This window comes from Delphinus delphis, chromosome X, assembly GCF_949987515.2.
Source record: "Delphinus delphis chromosome X, mDelDel1.2, whole genome shotgun sequence".
NCBI lineage: Eukaryota > Metazoa > Chordata > Mammalia > Artiodactyla > Delphinidae > Delphinus > Delphinus delphis.
In genome coordinates this window covers 10,990,284-11,014,683 of record NC_082704.1, presented here as the reverse complement: position 1 = coordinate 11,014,683, position 24,400 = coordinate 10,990,284, and the positions used below count along the sequence as shown (strand labels likewise).

The 24,400-nt window shown below is 42.1% G+C and overlaps 1 protein-coding gene across 3 annotated transcripts in view; it reads right to left on the bottom strand.

Moving 5' to 3' along the window:
* The window catches only part of FGF13 (fibroblast growth factor 13), a 500,561-nt gene that overhangs the window by 49,735 nt on the left and 426,426 nt on the right, over window positions 1-24,400 (bottom strand). For 2 of the 3 annotated variants that reach the window (XM_060002578.1, XM_060002576.1), the window contains exons 3-4: window positions 15,138-15,248; window positions 9,425-9,528 (exon numbers count right to left, since the gene is read on the bottom strand). In XM_060002578.1, coding sequence (XP_059858561.1) covers window positions 9,425-9,528; window positions 15,138-15,248 — 215 coding nt within the window. Of the gene's footprint in view, window positions 1-9,424; window positions 9,529-15,137; window positions 15,249-17,158; window positions 18,063-24,400 lie in introns of those variants that run through there. The other variant, XM_060002577.1, reaches the window with a different exon arrangement.

Below are 24,400 nucleotides of genomic sequence, written 5' to 3'. Positions count from 1 at the left end.
AATAAAGGTTATGATACAGTATAGAAACACTCAGCTTCAGATCTCCCTGAGGCTCTGCCTCTAACTTCTTCAGCGCAAAGGGTCTGCAAAGCGTTAACACTTGTATTACAGGAAATCATTGTTATGATGTGGGCAGGAACCAGGGAATACCGTATACAATATTTTGGAGAATTCTTTAATCAGACCAACAACCAAACATTTTTGTTGTTGTAGCCTTGCTGATTTTGTGACCAGATTATAGCAATGGATTTGTTAGGCACAGGATTTTTGGTTATACTATTTGCTATATACAGTGGAGTTTTACCTGTTGGCATCTCACTTCTGAAAGCTATCACTGTCGTTTTCTAGTGTCTCTTTGTCAATTATGAGACTATTATGGGATGATTCACACCCTCCCTCTGTTAAGCATTTTTCATTCTCTGTATTATCACAGTCTACATTCTAACACCTTGGGGCAGTTATTTACATTTGACTTTTCCAAATCCCTATAATAATTTTTTCTCAGGTAAAAATGGACATCATCTCTCATTTTGGCTACTCCTGTTTTATGCTGAGCCAGAATTCCTATAGCGCCTACATCTGAGGCTCTTATGGAAGGGGATGTTATATATCATGGCTACTGGCTATATGCAAAATCTTTCCAAGAAATGAATTGAGGCTTTTCCAGTACTTTCACTTCCAGGAATGTCAAAAGCAGTTAGTATCAGAGTATCTGATGAACAACTTAAGCAGAATTTTAGCACAGACGTGTTATCTATTCACACATTCAGCCTGGGCAAAACATATTAAATATATTAGTCGGGGGCTTGCCAGTTATTAACCTTGGTTACAGCTATTACAATGATCAGAGAAATGCTTTCATTTAAAGTTTCCCTGTTCAGAAGTCACAATTCCCTTTAAGCGGTGTAACCATTGAAACCAGTGCTACTGCCTTCATTTTTTTTCTCGTGTCTCAGTAATTCACTTTCTTATGTAATCTTGAAACGTTAACACTTGAGAGAATGCATGAAAAGTTATAATTGGGCCCTTTCACGTATTTTAAATATTCAAAAGCCTTGACAGAAATAATGTGATTTTTCTTTACTTTTTGTTATACACATCTTTATTAATTATTTTAATGAATATTTATTTAAAAGATAATTTTTGCTGGCTATTGCTCTATGTCTAAGAAGGGGGTGGAGAAAAATAAAACCAGTTATTACTTAGTGAGCATAGGACTTGGTAGGTAAACTATTTTAAAATATTTAACTTTCACGGAAGAAAAAGGATAGCAAGAAAAAGGGTCTTGATGGGCTCTGTGTTTTTCTATCACATGGTGGATTAAAATTATACAAACAAGAAGGCAGGGACTAAAAACAATGTCTGCACCAAGACATGAGATTCACTGAATGATTAAATGAAATACAGCTAAAAAGTCTTATTTGCTCTGTTTTATAAAGCTATCAAGCATTACAGAATATGTTGCCAGAGCAATGTCTAAAGGTATTACACGTTCAGTGCAGGGTATGTATTTAAAACAGAATTATTTTAGGAATTCCAAAATAACTCATCCCGTAATAGCAACAGAGCAATGAGCATAAGATTGGTTTCTTCCATTTGTCTTTCGTGTATGTGTGTTGAATGCGTGTGCATATACGTGTACGTGTGTGCCTTATCTCCTTATATCTGGTTTTATTGGCTAAAATTCTTCTCTGTTATTCTTGCCAATTATTTTATTCTTTAGCTCCAACAGACTGGCTTTTTTCCTACAACTATGAATTTAGCTTCTGAGTTAAAGCCATGAGACACTCTTTTAAATATGTACCCCATGACCTTTCATTTGGATTATTTTTTCAACTTGGCCTCAAAAACGCAATACAGAGCCAATCTTACTCTATTTAGCCATGACTACTATTGTCTCCTTGATTTCTGAGGAAGTATCATCATCGGTCATTTTTTCCATCTAAGAAACTAAGATCTTCACCCGGAATAATTTCTCAGTTTGGTCATTATTATTATTTTTTTTTACAGAGACCATAAAGAGAAGGCCCTTGACTTTGAAGGCACAACCAACCAGAGTCATCTAATTTCACATTCAAATAATGTCAAGCTAGATTTTCTTTCACATTTGAATGAAACTTCCATTAACTGCAAAGAGAACTAAACATGTGAAATAATCTGTGACTTGGGAAATCTATTTTGGGTTTGAAAATTATGCTGATTCACTGGTATTCTGAAGGAATATCTAAGACGAATACAGAAAGTTTGGTATATTTTTCAATACAATAATTGTAATGACCTCTAATTCAATAGCACCAACACAATAACTACAAAAGCCTCTTTAAAACATAAAGCTTGTCTGCTTGAGCTTAGCAGAGCCATTCATTAGCAAATAAAATCTGCTTGTTTTCTCTGCTTTTCTTCCTGTAAAATAATTCCGTGTCTACGTTTTCCATTTTTAGTGATACCACTCAGAAATAGGGGTGTATGTGTACAATTACACTTACAATCCATTAGTCTGAACTGAAAATGCCCATCAAAATTGTTTAACCCCATAGCCACTGAAAATGAAAAAGTTTTCTAGATGTAGGTACCAAAATTGGGAATCTAAGTTTTCAGAGTCAACATTTTTAAAATTTTATATTAAACAAATCAAATTCAACAATTTGTGAATTAACTGAAATATACAAATAAGCTAATGCTGTAGTTAGAAGTTAGAATTTATTTGTGTCTACTCGTTTTGCAGGGGGGTGATATATACGATGGCTACTGGCTATATGCAAAACCCATAACGATCATTTTCTTCTATATTGGATATGATAGCGCTCATTTTAAATATATTTCCTTTTATAATTGAGTCAATCCCACCTCCTTAAAGAGCTGTAATGTTTAAACCAGTGCCCTTGCATTTAATTCTACTGAATTTATAAGTCTCTGTGATAATAACCCCAGAAGTTAAATTATACGAACTTGCTGATATACAGATTTGACACAACTCAAACATTTTACATGCTACAAATGTTTGCTGGGAGAACATTCATCACTCTGAAATGATCGATGAATTCATCTAAATTTTAACATCCTTTCTGAACTACAATATGGTCTTGAGCTGTGAAGCTGTATCACTGAAAATTAGATCTTAAACTGTCATACACTAAAATCAGAGGAACTAAAGAAACCTGCAAATGAGTAAGGTCGCAGTTGACAGCGAAATGTCCTGAACATCTGAGGCATGTTAACATAAACCAAGACCCCACACATAGTATGAAATCAAAACATGTATCAGAACCGATTTTAATTCACCTGGACGATTTAAACTAACTTTCCATTAAATAATGGTATGGAAGCCCAGTGACTAGAATGGTGAACCCAGGAAATCCTTGCTGTTGGATCCTATTTTCTATGACACTTGTTCATTTGGGGAAAAATGTGTTAAATTTTCTCTACTTCAATTTAGCTATCAGTAAACTTATATGGCCTATCTAAAAAAACAATGGTCATTTCTCAATTTACTGACTAATGATCTTATTTTTCTAAAGAGATTTGGGATACCTGAAAATATAATGTTAAAAGCTGGGTTCTTCAGAGCAGGTATTTACTCAAAGTGTCTCCCAATGGATTGTTTACTAGGTACAATAAAATAAAATAAATTTTAAAAAGCAAGAACTACACAGTGGAAAATCAGTCAACATCTTGAATGGATCATCAAAATTAACATCTGTGAGGGGAGAAGAAACTTGCTAAGTTTAAGCTAAGTAAAAATAATTCAATAGAGAAGGAAAATATGCCCCCTTAGTTCAGATTCAAAGTCTGCCTGGGGCCCTGGGATCAGTAACACACACTGCCTCATTCCCATGGCATCAGGCGGACTCTCAGAGAGACCCGCTTCCTGGTCTTGCATCTAGTTTGCTGTGATAGTCCCAGGACCATAAAACACAGCAGTGAAATCACTCCTAAAAGCCCTCTCTAGAAATATCTGAATGGAAAAGGTTTACTTGTCAAAGGATTTCTACTTGTCTACACACGTTAGCTATCCCAACAACAACCCAAGCAGCACAGTGTACTCTGGAAATGGAAAACTAGTGTTGAAGAACAGGAAATAATTAGGCAGGGAAAAATGCTGCTGCCAAGTTCTGGAATATTCCAAAAGCAGAAGAAAATGCTTTGGGCTCAGCTTTGAATCTTTATTATCTTGTTTCTAATATCTGTTATTACTCCTCTATTAAGATAGTTACTAGGACATTAATAACATTTTTACATTTAAGACTCTTGTTTTCCTATAGCGAATGTTCCTTTATTTCAAGCAGTTTTGAAATACGTATTACAAATGGCTTTATACTATTAAGTTTTCAGGAACTCTCAAAAGCTTGTGTCCAACTCATTATTCTTAGTAAAGGAAAACCAAAGGTATGAACAAAGTTCTCTATACACAATGAGTAATAATTTCCTTACAGTTCTAGAAAGACTTAGTTATATCATGGACAAAAGTAAATATGTTATGAAATAATGGCTAATTATGAGTCTCTGTGCCACAGATGGTTTCTCACTGCCACTTGAGCCTACATCAAGTCTGTCCCCCATGGCAACAAGGAAAAAAGGGAGGGGGAAGGGTGCAAGAATCCTGAGATTAATCATGGAAAGCAAATTGCTATCTCTGTAGCAATTACAATGTGGAGGTATTGTTTCTTTATTTAATGACCAAAGGGGGTAAGAAATGGTAAAAGTGTAAAACTGAATTTAAAAGAAATCGAGGAGAAAAAAATAAAAGAAATCGAGGGATGTAGAAGCAGAAATGCAAAAGAAGATAGAAAAAAAGAAAAGGAACTAGAATAAGGAATCTCTCCGAAGGATCAGCATTTTCTTTCATCTCAAGAAACAAGCCTTTAGAAATGTAAAGGCAATTTGTTTACAAGAACAGAAAAAGAAGGTCAGCTTCAGAAATTTCAGATATAGGACAAAAGTGCCTACAAACTCATGGTTTCTGACTTCACTGCGGGGGTGGGGGGCAGTTCTCAGTGCTATTCAGCAATCATTTTTCTTAGTTGTCTATCAGTGGTTTTCAACCCAGGCTACACATTAGAATCATCTGGGGAGCTTTGGAAAATACTACTGCACAGACTCCACCCTCAGATATTTTGATATTATTGGTTCGTGTTTAGCACAGAGAATGGAATGTTCTTAAAGGTCCTCAGGTGATTCTAATAGGTAACTAAGCTTTGTGAACTATCATCTGACTAGGGGGGTCAAGAAACTTTTTTTGGTAAAGGACAAGATAGTAAGTAATTTATGCTTTGTGGGCCACAAGGGCTCTTGTTGCAACTATTCAACTCTGCTGTTGTATCGCAATGGCAGCCATAGACTTTTGAATGGGTGTAACTGTGTCCCAATAAAACCGTATTTACAAAAAGAGGTGGTAGGCTGGATTTGGCCCATGGGTCACAGTCTATCCAGCCCTGGTCATTAGACTGTTTCCCCTCCCCTTTCCTAAAACAGCTGTTCCAAACCTTCACCTATGTCCTCCCTATGCCTGATTTTTGGCACATGACTCTCTTTCCTGTTTCAGTGGGAAAATACAGGTCATCTGGCTAAAAATTCTTCAACTTCCTTGTCCATCACCTGCAGACTTAGTACACCTACGTCCGCATCTGTCCTCATCTCTTTGCCTCCTGTTGTAGAAACAGCATCTCTTCAAGGTGAATCTAATCCTCTCACTTCTACTCAGTTCCATCACTCTCTCTGACTCCTTTGGGACCCTACTCCACAAAGGGTCCCATCTCCTATGTCTTTAGCACCTCCCTCGGTACTAGCTCTTGCCCTTCAGCTAACAAATATATTCAAGAGTTTAAACCAAAGAACCCTCAAAGCCTTCTTCAATCCCATGTCCTCCTCTAAATACTCACCCATGTCTCCCTTTCCCTTAGAAAGTCTACACCTAATGCCTCTACCTCCTCTCTTCCCATTCATTCCTCAAGTCACTGCAGTCTGGCTTCTGTCCCCACTACTCCACAGACAGTGCTCTTGCCAAGACTGCTGAAGACCTTCATATGGTGTATTCCTAGTTCTTGTTTTACTTGTTTTCTCCGAAGCTTCTGAGATTGTTGACTCTTCTGAAAACTCTCTCCCCACTTGGTTTTTGCAATGCTATGATATCTGCCACAATTCGTTCTTTTGCTGCTGGCCGCTTCCATGCTAGTACTGCCTAATATTATTCGACAGACCCTCTTTTCTCCTTACGCTATGTATTCCTCAACTCTTCTCGTGGCATCAACCACCACCTACATGTGGTAACTCCCGCATTTTATCTCTAGCTCACATCTCTTCCTCAAGCTCTAGGTTCATATTTTCAAACATCTATGTCAAGCTGTACTCAGGTATCTTTTTTTTCCCCCCAATCTGTAGTTTTTCCTTTATTCTCCATCTTGGTTAATAGCTCACCATCAACTCAACTGCCAAAGGTAAAATTCTCACTCTCCCTCCGGGACCCTAATAACCACTGCTGTGCAGATTTTAAAAAATGTCTACCTGAGGATACGTTATTTCCATCTGTGCAGTAAATGGCAACTATACATGTTCAACCATACATGGTGTTCCTACTCTCCCTCCAAATCCAGTCAGCCACCAAATCCTCACGATTCTACCTCTGAAATGCCTCGCAAATCCCTCTCCATTCAGCCATTGCCACTGAAAATGTTCTAAGGCAGCCCTTAGTCAGCCCTCACCAAGATAATTGTCAATAACCTCCTAACAGATTTTTCTACTTGCCCATATCAGTAGCCTCTACTTCCTTTTCTTATTTTTGCTTCCTCCCTGAGGTCTTTGTCCAATCTTATTTTCTCTTTGTTAACAAAACTGCATACAGTATTTCAGTAGCAGAAGTGCCACGGTTTTATGTAAGGGAAGCTTTCCCTTTGGTGACCCTCGCTTCCTGATGAAGCAGGATATTTCATTTAGCTTTTTGGTCTTGTGTTGTTGAAGTCACTAAGACAGACAATATCCTGAGAGAGTCTGAGTACTATATATATATTTTTTTACTTTTATTTATTTTTTTTTTTTGCGGTACGCGGGCCTCTCCCTGCTGTGGCCTCTCCCATTGCGGAGCACAGGCTCCGGACGCGCGGGCTCAGCGGCCATGGCTCACGGGCCCAGCCGCTCCGCGGCACGTGGGATCCTCCCGGACCGGGGCACGAACCCGCGTCCCCTGCATCGGCAGGCGGACTCTCAACCACTGCGCCACCAGGGAAGCCCGATATTTTTAAAAAGATGATAATAAATGGAGTACCCACTGAGGATAGTGATCAACGTGGTGATGGGACCCCAAACCACAATCAGTAAGAAGTAATGAGAAGAACTGGGTAATTTATCCTGGAGAAGATTCTGATTCTTTCCTGGAGCAGACTAATTTGGGTATTTCTTCCTCTACGAACTCTAGGATTATCAATCAGACATCTCTCCTCCTTAAAGAAAACCTCGTTTCTTTTCCTTAATAGGAAACACTTACTTAAGGTTTCCCTTCCTTAATAGGAAATGCATACAAAGTGGTCCACATTTTGCTGTATATTGGCCTGCCCATCAAAGAAAGGCAGCCCATCCATCTACAATGCTGATTCCCCTGGAAAGCCTTCCTTAGAAATGAGCTCACGTTGACATTTACCATCTGCTAGAATAATGGTCAACTTGAATGGTAGGCTATGAGTTTTTGACATCAATTCCCTACATGTAATACTGCACGCCCTAATTTTCTTGAGTGGGAGCACGTGACATACTGCCTAACTTACATGCCATTTTCTCATTTTAACTTACATATTATTTGCAAACTGTTCTAAAAAATTTACTGTTGCCAGATTTTTAAAAAAATCAACCTTTCTCATCAGGACACCGCAATGGTGACCACACAGCTCGGTGAAATTCTGGATGCTTTACCAGTAATGATTTCCTACGCCATCCGGTATTTACCTCCTCAAAAGTATGCCCTGTATATTCCATTTCCTTCCCATACCTGCATAGTAGTTGCAGAAAGCAGTCATTTATTTTACGAAAAACCTACCTTTGCATCTGGTCCTGATGAGGTAGTCTGTTGATCTAAATGAGGTTAATTAAAATCCTTTGTTACTAAATTGTCTTAATGCACAAATCTGAAAGACAAATCCCCTTTCCTATCGTTTATAATAATGGCCATGTATTAATAAAGTGACAGATGTCATGAAGTTTGCAATAAACTCAAATCTGGCATTTGTAAAAAAGAATAAAACCCCTGCATTTATTAAACAACAAGACAGTTGAAATGGCCTGATAGGAATGCTGATCGTGATCAGGATTTGAAGATTACGCTTCCAGTCTTTCATTGTGGAATCTGAAATGCACTACCCAGTTTACCAAATGAATAGGCCCTTTGGTCTCACTCTTCTCCCGCCCCTCTTTCCCATCTTGGTCTCTGAAAAACAGAGTTATGACATGGTTTCACCAGGTCTGAGAGTCTTTCTACGTACCTGGCTTTGAAATAAATTTAAGGAACAGGCCGGGGCAAGAGTGTTTAAAGGTAACCACTTTTGCAGTTTGAGGAATAGATTTCTCTAGTCATGGTAATAGCCTACTTCAAGGCTATCTAGAAGGAAGTTTGAGAAGTAATTTTCTCCATTTTTAACATCTTATCCTTTTCTTAGAATATATGAAGTTCAAAACAAAGATTAAAAAATATTCATATATTAAGTGGTCTCCTGTACTCTGTATCTAGCTCTACTGCTAAGAATAAAATCCTAACCCTGGTACTGTACCATTTCTGCCTATGTTTAAGTGTAAAAATTTTAAAAGTTTAATGTGGCCCCAGGTTCCTAGCTGAACTGTTGCCTACATTGTTTATAAATTTCTTGGAAAAAGTTTCATTTTGTACTCTGTACATTATAAACTTTTAAGAAAAGGCAAGCAGGAATTTGCAAGGAGAGATTGAACTGTGCTTGATGGAAAAACAGAATTTAAAGTAGAGACAGCAAATGTGACCTAACTGAACTGAATATAAGATACAGAAACACTTCTAAAACTGTTCTTTATGTCCTAGAGTTGATTTGAGGATGAGGTTTCATTAATTTCTTTAGGAGTAAACATGGATAAATATATGTTGAACTGAGTTATAGAAATGGCTTTGCTTCCCACAGCTGCAAAGCACTACAGCAAGACAGACCAGTACATCATATGCTACCCAACCCATATGCCAATGCACGCAAATACGTGGAGTGAATCTTTGAATTTTATACCCAAAATGCTAGCTTCAGATGATTAATTAGTAATAGACATAATTTTCACTGGAAATTAATGTCTTTTCAAAGATATTTCCATCCAGACCACTCTTCCTCAAAACACACAAATCTGCAATGATAACACATATGCGGCCTATTTCACTTCGTATCAGGTGAAAACTAGAATCAAAACATGAACACAGTGACAGGCTTACCGAGGTGTACAGGTATCCCTCGCTGTTCATTGCCAAATACAGCTTGGTCTGAACTCCTTGAATAGCCACCACTCGAAGACCCACAGGGATGAGGTTAAACAGAGCTGCAACCAAAAAGAATGTGAAAACAAGGTTAGGATTTCGAATTCCATAGCTTTTCAATGTTTCCAGCAGGACTGTCTGGTCTTCCAAAAGTAATGTGTGCTTAGTAGGAATATTCATATATATATATATATATATATATATATAAAATACTCCAGATAGATAGGGCCTCTTCTACCTTTCAGTATTTTTTTTTTTTTTTTTTTTTTTTTTTGCGGTACGCGGGCCTCTCACTGTTGTGGCCTCTCCCGTTGCGGAGCACAGGCTCCGGACGCACAGGCTCAGCGGCCATGGCTCACGGGCCCAGCCGCTCCGCGGCATGTGGGATCTTTCCGGACCGGGGCACGAACCCGTGTCCCCCGCATCGGCAGGCGGACTCTCAACCACTGCGCCACCAGGGAAGCCCCCTTTCAGTATTCTTGATTCATGGTTGCAGTCATACAACAGGGACTATAGCTACATATTTTTAAACACCCCGGAGAAAATGGAAGACAATTCCATGGTTTGTATAGTGTTGGAGGTGGGAAATCTTGATGCTTCTGTAAAGATCCAGTTCCAGGAATTGGTCTACATATTAAATAGCTTTATTTTCAACCAGCCAAGGTTTTAAACTGCTCCCTTAGACAACTGCTGAAATTCAGACACAGATATGATCTATCAGCTGGGGAGAGATTCCTAGAATCTTAGAAAAGACACTAGTCCAACTCCTTCACCTAAATTATCTGTATTATTTCCGACGCAAGCACAAAAAAAGAGTTCCAGGCCTTGAAAAAAAAGGAGTCTTACGTTCCCACAGTAGTATTTCTTAAAGAACATTTTCTAAGATTGGGTTGAGATAGGTTGTCTTTTAGTCTCTGGGAGCAAAGGTTATAGGAATAAAAACAATGAACTTGAGAGGTTTATTTATTTCATTTTTTTTTCCTAAATAGTTGTAAGTGGGCAGCTGGCTGGTGCCCAGGAGGCCTTCATTTCTCCATTTGAAGGTTTGATTGCGTGAAACTTACACCCCGGCTCTCCTCACAATCACACACCACTCACTGGATGAAACCAGTGGGCGTCTTCCCCCTACCAGCTGTCTACTCCCTCCTACACCAGGAATAAAAATAAAACAGTACATTTTTAAAACGTAGTGCTTGCCACACACATCTTTTGAAAATAGCCTGTGCACCTTTCTCTCAAGAGTCCTAGACCAATGTTGACGATTTTTGCCTTGGTGTGTAAGTTTATGGAGGATGATAAATTGGTCTGCTATCATTCCTGTGAACGAGAACGTAAAGCAGTCACCCCGTGGGTAAGAATAGTTTCTCTCAGATCTCTTATCTTGGTGTATGTATATTCTACTACAGTAGGTGGGGTTACAGAGTTGAGAAATATTAATGAAGAACTCAATATTCCTTGGTGAGCCTACAATGTACCTTTCCCTTAAAGTCAGCGTGTCACCAGAGAGGAGCTAGGACATTGTACGGTTCAAAATACAAGTGTTCCTACCACACGCCACTGATGGCATTTCATTCAATACTCATCATATTTGAAGCTGTGCCCTTCTGCTATGTGAGGTGAAGGAAAGTAATTGCACAGACTGCGAGCCAGGATCTAATGCTATATTTGACCATGCAGTGCCCAGGAATGAAGTCTGATCTCATTGAGCATGTCACGTATACGTTCTATCTCTTTCTGTTGATGGTACCTTGCTCACGGCAGGTGCTCAACACACATTTGTGGACTGCTAGCAATCTGCATGGTGAAACCATGATAATATTACATTTTTGGAATGTAATAGATCACAATCCCATTATATAAAAGCTCATAGTTTTAAATTCTGATATCTAAAAAACCAAATGAAACCAAACAAAAACCTCCATATGGGTTTGGCTTAAAAGCCAAACCACTAGACAACTAGAACACCAGTGTATGTCTGAATCCTAGTTTAGTCAAACTAATAGATGATAACAGATGATAGATGACAGGTAATAAAGGGCGCTCAGAATTGTTTCTAGAACTTCAAGTTTTACAATATTCTGAACCTTCTTAGTTCTCTGAATGCAGGTGGTAACCAGCAAAAAACAGAGAAAGAGAGAGAGAGAAATATTTGATTTTCACCGTGTGCCCCAACTCCTCTCTGATGTGGGTTTTAATGGGCAATAAAATGCTTAAGTCCCAAACATCAGATAGCAGTAGGAGGAAGAGAAGCAAAGAACATCCGTAACCCATGCCCGGCATTATGTATTCCTGAATAATGGTATGAACTCTATAGCGGCCATGGATTTTTCACTACGTACCATAAATTTCTGTGAAGCCTGATTCAGAAACAAAAAATACCACTCTAAAATAAAAAATTGAAGAGAGCAGCAAAAGTGGAGAGTGACGGGTGATACCAGTCCAATCTTTTTTCTTTCGACATTCAAGATAGATCATAAAACAGGTTTGTTTCAAGTCTGTCTAAAGGGACAGTATTTCCAGATAAAAACGCAAAGAAATTACATCAAGGGTGAGCTTGCACAGGTTCAATATTCTCCAATATGCCTTTGCTTCTCTAAGTCTGGAGTACTTCATGGACTTAAGATATTATTTTGATTAGGATGAAAATATGCTGAACATGAAAACAATTGATTTTATTTGTGTATCTAAAACACATTCATTAAACACCTAATATCTTTTTCCATTTCTGCCAAAATTTTGAAGATTTTAATAAATAAAAGGGCCTTCGTTTCTTGTTTTCTGTTGTGTCTACGTAAAAACAAACTCCTTCTACCTCGAAGGGACCATTTTTCTCAGAGATGTGCACACAGTTGGCACTCAGTGTTTGCCGAATACGAAAGCGAGGCCATCCTTTTTTATCAGTTGGGTTAAGATCAATTTCTCAAAGGGAGTAATTTAAAAAGTATATATTAATGTAGATTGGAAAGAGCTGACCCATTGAACTGGTAACACTACTGGAGTTTTGAAAGGAAAGCTGCCTATTCTAACATCGCCCTCATTGAACCCATGGCAGATATAATAAAACCACTCCCTTGAAATGTCTATCATCTTTTCCTTTTCAGGGGGCAATAGATAATTTACAGTGGTTGACTTGCTCATGATGAGAGTTTATCGGACTAACATTTATCATTGTACTAAAGCTACCTAAGGTCAGCTTGAATGCATAACATCAAACATATGTTTTCAGAAACAGATGTATCTGGGTAAACGTGAACTGATTTGTTTTACCATGATCTGGCTTACCGTGTCAGAATTAAAGTATCATAAAATCAACCACGTTGAATTAAGCGAGAAAAAAATGAAAAATCCTAAAAATTAATAAAAATATAAACATAATACCAGGAATGCATATTAAGGAAACAGTATTAAAATGAAAAAGTGATAGTTGGGAAAAAAAACTTGTATTTTTGTTCCATTCATTTAAAATAATTAATTAAATAATGAATGCCAAGAAAATTGCTTGGCTTGGGGAAAAAAAGAAGCCATCTGCATGGCTAAACTTCCATTTTAATGATGATCATTTTAATGATCACTTTAACCATTAAACATTCTTGTTTCGTGATGACTTACACCCTACAGTGTACTTAAGTGGGAAGAAACGCTAGCTCTCTGGCCCCTGGTTATACTTGGCAGCATGGGTAGAGTGAAGCCCCACAGACCTGCTATTTATTTTGAGATACTTTTCATCTGTATGCTTCATGTGATGGTAATACCATCAGCTGACTCACCTCTCATTATTTCATTGTGTCTAAACACAGATTCTGTCTCTTTAAAGGCCTGACAATATCATTAGTATACAGAAATGCCATGCATATCAGTCAGTTATAAGACAACTGAAAGGCACAAGCTATGCATATGCAAGAATTGAAAAGTAAAACCCACTACCTGATTCCACAGTTAAGAAATGGAGCCTTGATTTACATACATATATGTGTGTGTGTCTGTGTGTATATATCTATGTGTGTGTAACATCCTAAAATGACTACACACACAGTGTGATCTTGATGCGTGTGCCATATTGCTGTTTATAAACAAATGAATTGTCTGAGTTTTTTTTTTTTCCCTTTTCAGGAAACGCATGTGAACACTGGACCCAAAATAAGTTTTTCACTGATTTCCATCTGCAAAAAAAGTTAAAAGTAGATGGGGGAAAACCTGACCGGGTGGGGTTCATTCGCAGCTGATCGTGAACTTCCAATAATGCCCAACGAATCTGTTTCGCTGAGGCACTTTGGAAAACGGAGCAGCTTACATCCCCTAATTTCTTTCCCAAACACCGATTTAAACATACAATTTATGGGAATGTTTTATTACTGGTCATAATGGACTCATGTCTGTTATAGGAGTGCAGTAAAACCCTCTAGTTACCCTTGACTCATTTTTTTCAAATAGAAGAAAGAGTATGCATGAAAGAACACCTAGCATACTCATTGTAGAACTTCAGTACCACAACAGTAACACTGCATTTTGCAAAACAGTGCCAAAAAACTAGTAAACCATTTAAGTATAGAACTTTTTCACCCTAGGTACCAACAGAGCTTTCTTTAAGGGTAATTAAAGGTGACTTCCTCTTGAGGTCTTGCATTGGCCATCAATCAGCCCAGGAAGCTTTCTTAAAGGATGTGAAACTCTTTTAACACTCAACATTGGAACCCTTGTCTATGGCTTTGTTGTCTCTAGCCCCACATCTCTGAATATGCTGCAGAGGACTTGTTAGCATTCAGATGGGCTTTCCTTGGCAATGGGACTATTTCTGGGAAAATAACAAAGCCTGAGGGAAATGCAATATAAATTAGGGAAAATTGGGAAGGAGTGGTGAGAGCTAGGTGGCTTAGCCTCATGGAACATTGAATAGGTCTGCAGCAACCTGCTAATTGCAAAACCCCACCAATTATTACCATTGAAGAGGGCGTTACTATTTGTGAGTTTATGTTTTGATGACTCCAAATAAATAAAGCATATGTAACAAAAGGTTATATAATATCTTGGAATCACTATCCTTCAGTAATTGGAAATAAAATTGACTTTCTTTTTGATGTGTTTCTCTTTTAGGTTCACCATGATGGTCTCCAATTCGGTCCTAAGACCACGGATAAAAATAAAGCACTCAAAGAAATGTCTTTACCCACCTGTGGAGGTATCTCAGTGTTAAAATCCCAATTAGTCTGAGAGTTATCAGTGTCTGTGGAGGTGGGGGGAGCAGAAGTGAAAGCTTGTAATGATGAATTCTCCTGACATGAAACCTCTCCTCTCTCTTGGGATGAGACCGGTTCTTAAGAGTAGAGATAACCGTGCTATTTCAGGATCAGTGTGTGGGTGAGTAAATTTTCTGTGGGAAAAAAGTAATAAAATCCAAAGGACAGCCATAAATCTATCCAGATTACCATGGAGATGACATTTGGATTGTTCTTTAGAATGGTGTCAACATTATTTGCTACAGTTCACTATTCTAGATATTTTCATGTTCCCCTTCCTTTAGGTTAACCTGCTGAAACAGGATTATATAGTGTTGACTCTATTTTGGATTTGCTTTGGGATTTAGCAAGGGTTGTTAATTTAAAAAAAGAAAGAAAGAAAACACAATGTCAACAACATGCTGGGATATACTATTATTTATTTTGCAGTCACTTACTGTAAGTGCTGTCCTCATCTTTCGTGCCATCAATGGTTCCATCTGCCTGCAGCTGCAAGTGGTAACCTTGTCGGCTGTATAGTTTGGTAACTATACCCTTAAGCTGAGGCTCTGCAAGGAGAAGGATGGTTTGGATCAATTGATAAGTTGTACATATATAGTTGAAAAGACTCAGATTTCAGAACTCTAATTTCATTTAAAAATTTTAGTGGAAAAGGTCAGATGACACTTTTAAAGAGTCCCCTGAAAGAAAGAAAACAAACCAACAAACTCCAAGCTTCAGAACCAATCTCCGAACTGAAGAAACATTTGATTTCCACCTGGTAACACTGGTAAAGCCCTAAAGCTACTGACAGCAGAGACAGTTTCTGATAGCGTGTCCTTTGGCTTACAGAGTGGCACTCCATCTCATTGAGCATTCGAAATGGGTTGGCAAATGGCATATTCTGCCTTTTAACAACGTGCTACTTCTTATGTGGAAGGAAAAGGAGAAATACTAAGATGATTTAGAGTGGGTTTACCAAGCAGGGACCAAAAACACACTAGCAAAGATTTCCCTCAGAAATACCACAATTAGAATAAAGAACTCCCTCCATTCTAAGAAGGTTGAAAACGCATAAATAACCCGGAACCCCATCAAAGGACTTCTATTTAGAAAATTGAGCCGCGATACAAAAAAAGGGGGAGGGGAGAATAAAACAACCATTATCATACCCTATCGTATTAATTATCCTTAGGGAAAATGGGTGCAAAGGGCAGGGGTTTTGTTGGTGGGGAGGAAAGAAAATTAGTTCATATTTATTTTCAAATTTCGTTATCAAATATAATTATCCAAAATATTCTCAAAATGATTTTCAATTATGAATCGCCATAGATTAATGAAGTGCCTCATTTATCAATAACAGCCATGTTATCCAGAATTTGCTTTTATTGAATACAGACACCTGCACTGAAATGATATTTACGTGATTATTCAGGCCACATAATCATGCTTTGCCACCGCTTAAACCTGTTTAAAAACAAGCCTAATTTACAGCTAATGCCTTAAAAACTTCGAGCGAGCAGAAAATGTGTGTCTGCATTTCTATTCCAGGATGTGTAGAACACACAAATAGCGAAATAACAGATTGTTGAATAAGTCTGAAATTCTGTGATATTCATCTAGTAAAAGGAAGGAAACAGCTTAAAGGATACATTTGGTTGAGAATAGCCAAATAAGCTGCCTCTACGCCTGAAGGTCTACCTTGACGCAACCCGACACCTCTAGCTGTGTGAATTTCCCCCGGCACCGGAATACCGCGCTACTCTTCTCACTGAACAGGCTCAAAAGGACCCACGATCTGGCTCTGAGTTTAAACTCTCTTGAATCCTGCATTTTAGTAGCAAGTAACCACAGTTTGACTAGTCTCAACCAGATCACTAAGCTCTTTGCCACAGGTTCTAGGAATCCACCCCCTTCTCTCCAGCAAATATTTCAAAGCTGCACCACAAGTCTGTCCCGATAAGCTTAAAAGTGATCAAAGAAACAGAATGCCTAGATAGCGGAAGCCCACGGCCCTTGGGGGTGGAAGCTGGAGGGGAAGGGTCAGAGCTTCGGAGGTGAAGGCAAGGGAGGGATTCCCCGGGTTTCCTGGGGTGGGGGGTGGGCAGGGGTCTGCCCAGCTCCGCGCCTGCAATTAACACGCCACTCACGCGATAGCCACGTCTGGGTCACGCCTGCCCAGAGCCCACGGGCTTGCACACATGTGGCCTGTCTGAAGCTGACTGCGCGCCCGCTGGGCAGGGTATGCCCCCAGGCTCTGCGCCTGTCCCACGGCAGTTGCAATGCAGCAAGCCTGTTACTGTTACGAAGGAGGCGAGAAAGCGATCGCTTCCCACGCACGCACACCGGCTAGGTGGCCACATCCGCACTAGATGGGCCGCCGACAAACTCACCTCCGCTTCCATCCACGCCCCCCAGCCCCCTCCACACCCGTAAAGTACGGGGGGGGCGAAAAAGCCAGCCAAGAGCCCCTTCCAACCTGGTCTCCTTCTGCGCCTCTTCTTGGAGCCGAAGAGTTTGACCCGGGAAAAGACGTTTAACTTGTTCTTGTCGCAGCTGGTCTTGCCTTTGCTGGGGCTGCTGACACACTTGCAGGCGTTCGATTTCTCACGCTCCCGGGCTTGTCGCTTCTGCCGGATGAGCGAGCTGGCGATAGCCGCCGCCATGGCCACGACGCCCACCACCACCACTTCTTTCCGGGCCCCTCTCCGGGTTCGCCTCCTCCCCCCGCTCCTCCGCCGCTCGTCCGCTCGGTCTCGCGCCTCCGCCGCCTTCGTCTCCGGAGCCGGCGCTCGCCCGGGCTGCTCCGCGCTCGGGCTTCAGCCGAGGAGGGGGCTCAGCATGCCGGCCGAGCTCCTCCGGCGGTGGTCCGGATCCCGCGCGGGCTGCCGGCTGCCTGGGTCCGAGCCGACGCCACAGCCCCGGGCCGGGATCGCGGGCGAGACTGCCAGGCGGAGGCAGAGCTGCGCGAGTGCGTGCGCTCGGCCCCTGCGCCCCGAGGACACTGTGCGAGTCCAAGTGGCTCGGGTCGGAGTTTGGCGGCACCCACCGCCCGGTGCCGCGCGGCGGGGGCCGGAGGAGGGAGGCAGGCGGAGGGAGGGAGCGCGGGCGGGAGAGAGGCCGGGAGCGCGGGCGGCAGCAGGGAGGGGGGGATGGAGGAAGCGCGCGGGGGAGCGCGCCCTCGCCCTGGCCCCTCCGAGCCTCCGACTAGTCCTTGCAACTTCTTGGCCTGCCGATCGGGAAAAGTTGGCCTGTGCCAGCTTTCCGACGGGGCTCAAACAGGTAATGGCCTTGCATCTTCGCTGCCGCCGCTGCCGCCGCTACCGCCGCTGCTGCTCTGGGCGCGGCACAGACTCAGTATAGGAATTCCGTCGCCGCAGGCACCCTCCGGAAGAGCGCGACGGCCTCCCGCGGCCCCCTCCCCCGGCGGCCCCTCCCTCCCGGAGCCCAGCCCGCTGGCTCCCTGCCGCGGGCCGCCCACCCGCCCCACCCCCCAAGTCCCCGGCGGGCCGCTCGGGCTAACACCTGTAGGGGCTCAATCTCCCAAACCCTTCTCCCCTCCTCTTTCCCGAAGGAGCTTAGGGAGGAAACAGTGATGGAGGAGGCACTGGGATGAGGCAGTTGGGTTGGAGGAGCCGGGGGTTGCTTGGCGATGGGGGCGGCGGAGCGGGATGTTCCGTTAGTGTGTGACTCTTAGCTGGCCAGGTTACGCCCGGGCTGGAGCCCCCGCCCCAGGCTCGGACTCACAACACCCACTCCCCTCCAAACATACACTCGCTGAGGTTTTTCGCATGGCGACACTTGTAGCCATTGAGGAAGGAGGCCGGGGCTCGCAGACTGCTTTAGCCCCCGCGGCCGCGGCAGCAGCAGTAGCAGCGGCAGCAGCAGCAGAAGGCACTGCAGAGCTGCGCCCGCACGCCACGCTGCCACCCGGTGCTTTTTGCTGACTTTTCATTTCAGGCCAATTTATGCGGCCCGAACCCCGTTTTTCCCCTCCACAAAACAGAATGCGCCCCCTCATCATTCTGTTCGGCTTTGGGATCCAAACAAAGAGCTCGGGTGGTGTACCACAAGCAGTATCTGGGAAATGCAGGGCTGAGCCTCTTTAAGCTCTGGCGCGTCTCCAACACCCTAACTTTCCCCACCCCCTCAAGCTCAGGCAGCCTGCCTCCCTTCAATTCAGGAATCAAGTCTGGCTTGTTGCTCACTTCGCTCAGTTCACAAGTTCTGTCCCTTCCCTGTTCTATATTTTAATCTGGAGAAGAAAGAAGGAATTTTGAGGTCAAATGTAACAAAAAGAATAGTCCGTCCACATCTCTCCCTTCAAACAGACATGATGGTTTTACTATGTTAACTTGATTTCTGATGCCAGAAAGGAAGCCCCCCAATAGTAAGTCTGCTCCAACGTGGAGCTACCACTATGCTGTTTACTGGACCTCCACCCCTTTGCAGATCTTTTCAGAATTGATACAGATGCACAACCAAATGCCTAGACTCTGGTCCTTTCCTGAGCTCTTTTGCCTGAACCTCAACTAAGAAACTGAAATCTTTCAGGCTTCTTAGCCCATCAGAGTTGAATCACTTGAACCTTCTGTAAATTTCATTGCTCCACCGGGGAGGCTGCTGCCACCTCCCTTCCACCTTTCTCCAACCTTGAAGTGTCTCTTGCCCTGTCAGAAGCACGATTATGTGTCTGCTAAAGTGGGCGGGGGTGAAAGTGCAGGGACTGAAATGGATAGATACAGGAGAATGATGCCGAATGGTCTGAAATCCCCTGCAGGTTAGTCTACTGCTCCTTTGTGCTTTGCACTTTCCCAAAAGGAAGGACAAGGTAGGAGAGTTTTAGCACCTCAAGCCCATCGAAGTATCTTCAGACCTGAATTCACAGGGGAAAAACCCTGGTCTGCTCCCACAGAACTCTGAACACCTTAAAAATGGGGACTGGGGCTTGGTCACCACTATATTCCCATCTCCTGGCACAGTTCCTGTCACATGATTTATGCTCAATAAAAGTTTATTGAAAATAATTGACAAATGACTGATCGATACTGATTCTGAAGGGTAGGAAGATGTTCCCTGGCTCAGAGTGTATGTGATTTGAATTCCAAGTACCACGAAGGGAAATAATCTCACCAAAAGAGGGGTCAAAAGGAGCTCTGACCAGGACCAAATATTTGGGGTGTGGGACGGACAGTTATGAGATTCCTACTCACTGGCCATGTTTTTACCTTCTGCTGAGTACCAACTCCAAGGGCCTTTTTTTTTCTTTCTTTCTTTCCTCTTGCTTCTCTCTTGGGACCTTGAACCAAAGCAGGCATGACAAAGCTAAAGAAAGACAGAGTTCTGATTCAGGCAAGGGAGAGAACTCGGGAAGAATGAGGGAATGATACTGAGAAAATGAGGAGGGCTTTCCCGGGCTCTTTCCTCCGCTTCTCCACCGGGAGAGCACTCATTGTTTGCTTGTCCAAATGCCATTCACAAGGTATTTTCAGGTGGGTATTTGAGGTAGACAGGCACGAAGAAGACTTCAGGAATATATAATGAAGAGGAGGGGCACGTCACTACAAAGTCACAAACACAAACATGTAAATACACCAGCTCTGTCACTAACCCCTACCCACCACCTCAGGCTTTTTTTTTTAAAAAATACATTAGAGAATTAAACTCTATGCCATGAGCATGGAACCACTGGGTCACAGCTGATAACCAAATGATTCTATGGGTGTTTATAGATATCTTTCTTGCTCTAACGTCTCTTGAAAAGTGAGAGGTATGGGGGAACCAGACTCTGTGTCCCATGTCCCTGTCAGCCCATAAAATGTACTTCTGCCTATTTATATCCCCCCTTTATTCTTTCAACTCCATGGACAGGAAAACGAATGACGTGTGATGGGTGAGACTGGAGATAGGGGCAGCTAACTCTCTGTGGTGTGTCTGCCTACAGACCACATGTGTTCTCCTGTCTCCTTCAGTGAGAGAACTCACAGAGGTCTATCACTGGAGAGGGATCATGGTGGGCAGGGGGTGGCGGGGAGGGACTGAATGAAAGCCATTTTGACTTTGGGTCCAAACTGTATTGTACAATCACGTTAACCACTAATGAAGCAGATATTTTCATCCTTTCCTAACTCTCGTGTGTATTTCTCAGGTGCCCTCAGAGAAGAGTGTGACTATAACTCTGAAACGCTCAAAGCAGATCTCTGCTAAAACCCCATTCATCTTTTTTATTTCTAAGAGATTTTTTTTGATGTGGACAATTTTTTAAAGTCTTTATTGAATTTGTTACAATACTGCTTCTGTTTTATGGCCGCGAGGCATGTGGGATCCTAGCTCCCTGATCAGGGATTGAACCTGCACCCCCTGCATTGGAAGGCAAAGTCTTAACCACTGGACCACCAGGGAAGTCCCAAAACCCCATTCATCTTGGGAAGGCAATAATGAAAGAAAGACTCGCAGGCCACCCTAGAGAAGCATATTTTGCCTTTCCTTTCTGTCTTACTGCCACCCCAGGCCAGCAGCATGACATTTCAGTGGGAGGATGAATAAAGAACATTCCTTTGACACTTCCAAAGTGTCTTTTGCTCCTGTCTTGCTCTGCTCCTACCAGTTCCCCCTGCGCCCTTGTTAGGGAAATTCCTGGATCTCCTGCAGATCCAGAGTTTCAATTCTCCCTGCCTAACTCCAAGGCTCCCAACTCCTCTATGCTAGGTGGGCCTACTCGCTGCAGCTCCTCCCAGACCTTTGCTCCCCACTGCCCTAACCACCAAGCTCTCTCCTCCATCAGATTCAGGAAGAAAGCATCCTTGGCTCCTTTCTCTAAGTCAACTCACAGAGAGTTCTAGCCTGGGAGACAGGAGGCATACCTTTGAATCCTGTCTCTACCACTAACTGGCTGTGTGACCTTGGACATGTCGTATCTCCTGTTGGCGCTTCATCTTTCCCACCTTTATTTATTTTTTAAAAAATATTTATTTATTGATTTGGCTGGGCCAGATCTTAGTTGCGGCATGTGGGATCTCTTAGTTGTAGCATGCAGGCTCTTAGTTGTGGCATGTGGGATCTTGTCCCCGACCAGGGATCGAACGGCCCCTGCATTGGGAGCATGGGGTCTTAACCACTGGCCCACCAGGGAAGTCCAAGTTTTCCCATCTTTAAAATCATCCTTGAGACTTGATGAATGGCTTTCAAATCGTACCCTGCAGAGCCCTAAGAGTACACAGATGTAAGTTCCCTCACCCGTGTTTCAACCATAGCACTTCTTTCCTCTCTTTTATATATTGGGACTCATTGTGTGATTTCTTATGAAAAAGATAAAAATAAAAAGATTCCACTACTAAAAACAAAACATTTGAAGACCTCTGGATGAGAGGTTCTGGAAAGTCTTTTGGGCCCTGGGAGCCTATGATTTTTCTGCCTGTTCCTCCTACCTCTTCACCTTGCCCTCCTCACTTGCCCTCTGCCCTTTCTCTTCCCATCCCATCAGAATATAAACTCCACATGGGATCCCCAAGGAAAATACGAGTCTCCTCGGCTCCATTCTTCACGGGTTCACTTGAGAAGCAGGCTTTGGCATTCTTTTCAGGGAGAGTTATGTGAGCTATCAGAGCAGAGAATGCGATTGTTGTCTGCCAATCTCTCTTGGCAGGCCTTGGCGGAGCTGGAAAGAAGCTGGGGGGACCTGCTCTCAAGAGGCATCTCCAGGAGAGAGGCAGAAAACCAAACAGATGTGACTGTGATGAGTAAAAACGAGAGAATTCAGACAGCCTCATCAGGAGCAGCCTCAGTACTTTCTGAGCAGGGAGGAACTGGCTGTCTTTCTGAAAAGATTTCAAACACCCTTCCTCCATGAAGTGAAGATAAACATACTCAGAGCCACTTGCCAGTTGGCTCTCCAACTTCACTGACAGTCCATCAAAACATCTCAGTGACCAGCTAGTTACCAGGTCAAGGACTGATGATGAGCTCAAAGGGAGGGAAGGGGGGCAGGTTCAAGTGCACCATGGTCAAGCAGCACTGGGATCCAGCTGGTAACTGAGTAGGGCAGCAGAGGGGGTATTGAAGAGACTGGGCAGCAAGTACCACCTTTTGTCGTCTATTTAATTATGTCCCAAAGCTGAGAGAAACGACTGGATAGAAATACAAATGAGGAGATTAGAGAAACGCCATTAGCAAAGGCTCCGGCCACTTAACTCCAACCAGGAAGAAAAATGAAATTTAAGGAAATCTCGTCAATGTCACACTGGAATTCTAGAGACAGAAAGAATGACTACTGTATTCTGTAACATAACCTGACAAATGTATTAGCTGGCAAAGAGTCTCTCCTAGTCAGATCATTTAGGGGAATTATGCTTCAGAAACAAAGATCTCCAGAATCAATTTTTTTAGCAATTGATTGGCTCTCTCCTGATTTGCATTCGGAATGAAAAGCCAGGGAACCCTAGGCTTGCACTGCTCTAGAATAGTGGGGTTGGTCTTCATTATGTCCCCTTTCTTAGATCATTCTCTAAATACTTAAGCTATAGAATGTACTGAAGCCACCTCTGGTTTATATTTAAATCAAATAAATAAATAAATAGATAAATAAATAAATAAAATCAATTGGGAACACACTAATTAATTCTGATCCTTAAGAGGAAAAATCCTATAACCCATATAAAAATTTCATTGTGCAGTCATAATTTACGAACATTAAAACCATAAAGCACCCTGATGCTATTAATCATATCTATGAATTCAGCTCCTTGCCATTTTAATTAGCCATAGCAGCTGCAACATCAAGAGTTCAAGGTCCCTGATTACCTGCTTGGTCACTTTAATCAAGAAAACCTGGAGAGGACATGGAAGCAACCTAAGTGTCCATCATTGGATGAATGGATAAAGAAGAAGTGGCACATATATACAATGGAATATTACTCAGCCATAAAAAGAAACGAAATTGAGTTATTTGTAGTGAGGTGGATGGACCTAGAGTCTGTCATACAGAGTGAGGTAAGTCAGAAAGAGAGAGACAAATACCGTATGCTAACACATATATATGGAATCTAAGAAAAAAAAGTGTTCTGAAGAACCTAGGGGCAGGATAGGAATAAAGATGCAGACGTAGAGAATGGACTTGAGGACACGGGGAGGGGGAAGGGTAAGCTGTGACGAAGTGAGAGAGTGGCATGGATATATATACACTACCAAATGTCAAATAGATAGCTAGTGGGAAGCAGCCGCATAGCACAGGGAGATCAGCTCGGTGCTTGGTGACCACCTAGAGGGGTGGGATAGGGAGGGTGGGAGGGAGATGCAAGAGTGAGGAGATATGGGGATATATGTATACGTATAGCTGATTCACTGTGTTATAAAGCAGAGACTAACACACCATTGTAAAGCAATTATACTGCAATAAAGATGTTTAAAAAAAAAAGAAAGAAAAAGAAAACCTGGAGAAAAATATCAGATTGCTGGTGTGGAAGTTTCTCCCTTGATCATTCGGAGAGAGGAAGGATCACAAGAAAATGAGCTTAAGCTTCAAGATGTGGGGATTGAAGTTTTGTACAAGGAAAACATTCTTTTCAGCAGGGGTTGTCAAATACCATAGCTGATTGCTGATTTTCCTATAGAAGCTTTTGTGACTACAACAGAAACCTTATCTACCTTGGTGGATATGTGGACTCAAGGCTCTCGTTCTGTCATTAAAACTACACTACTATTCACATACCCATGACCTGCAACC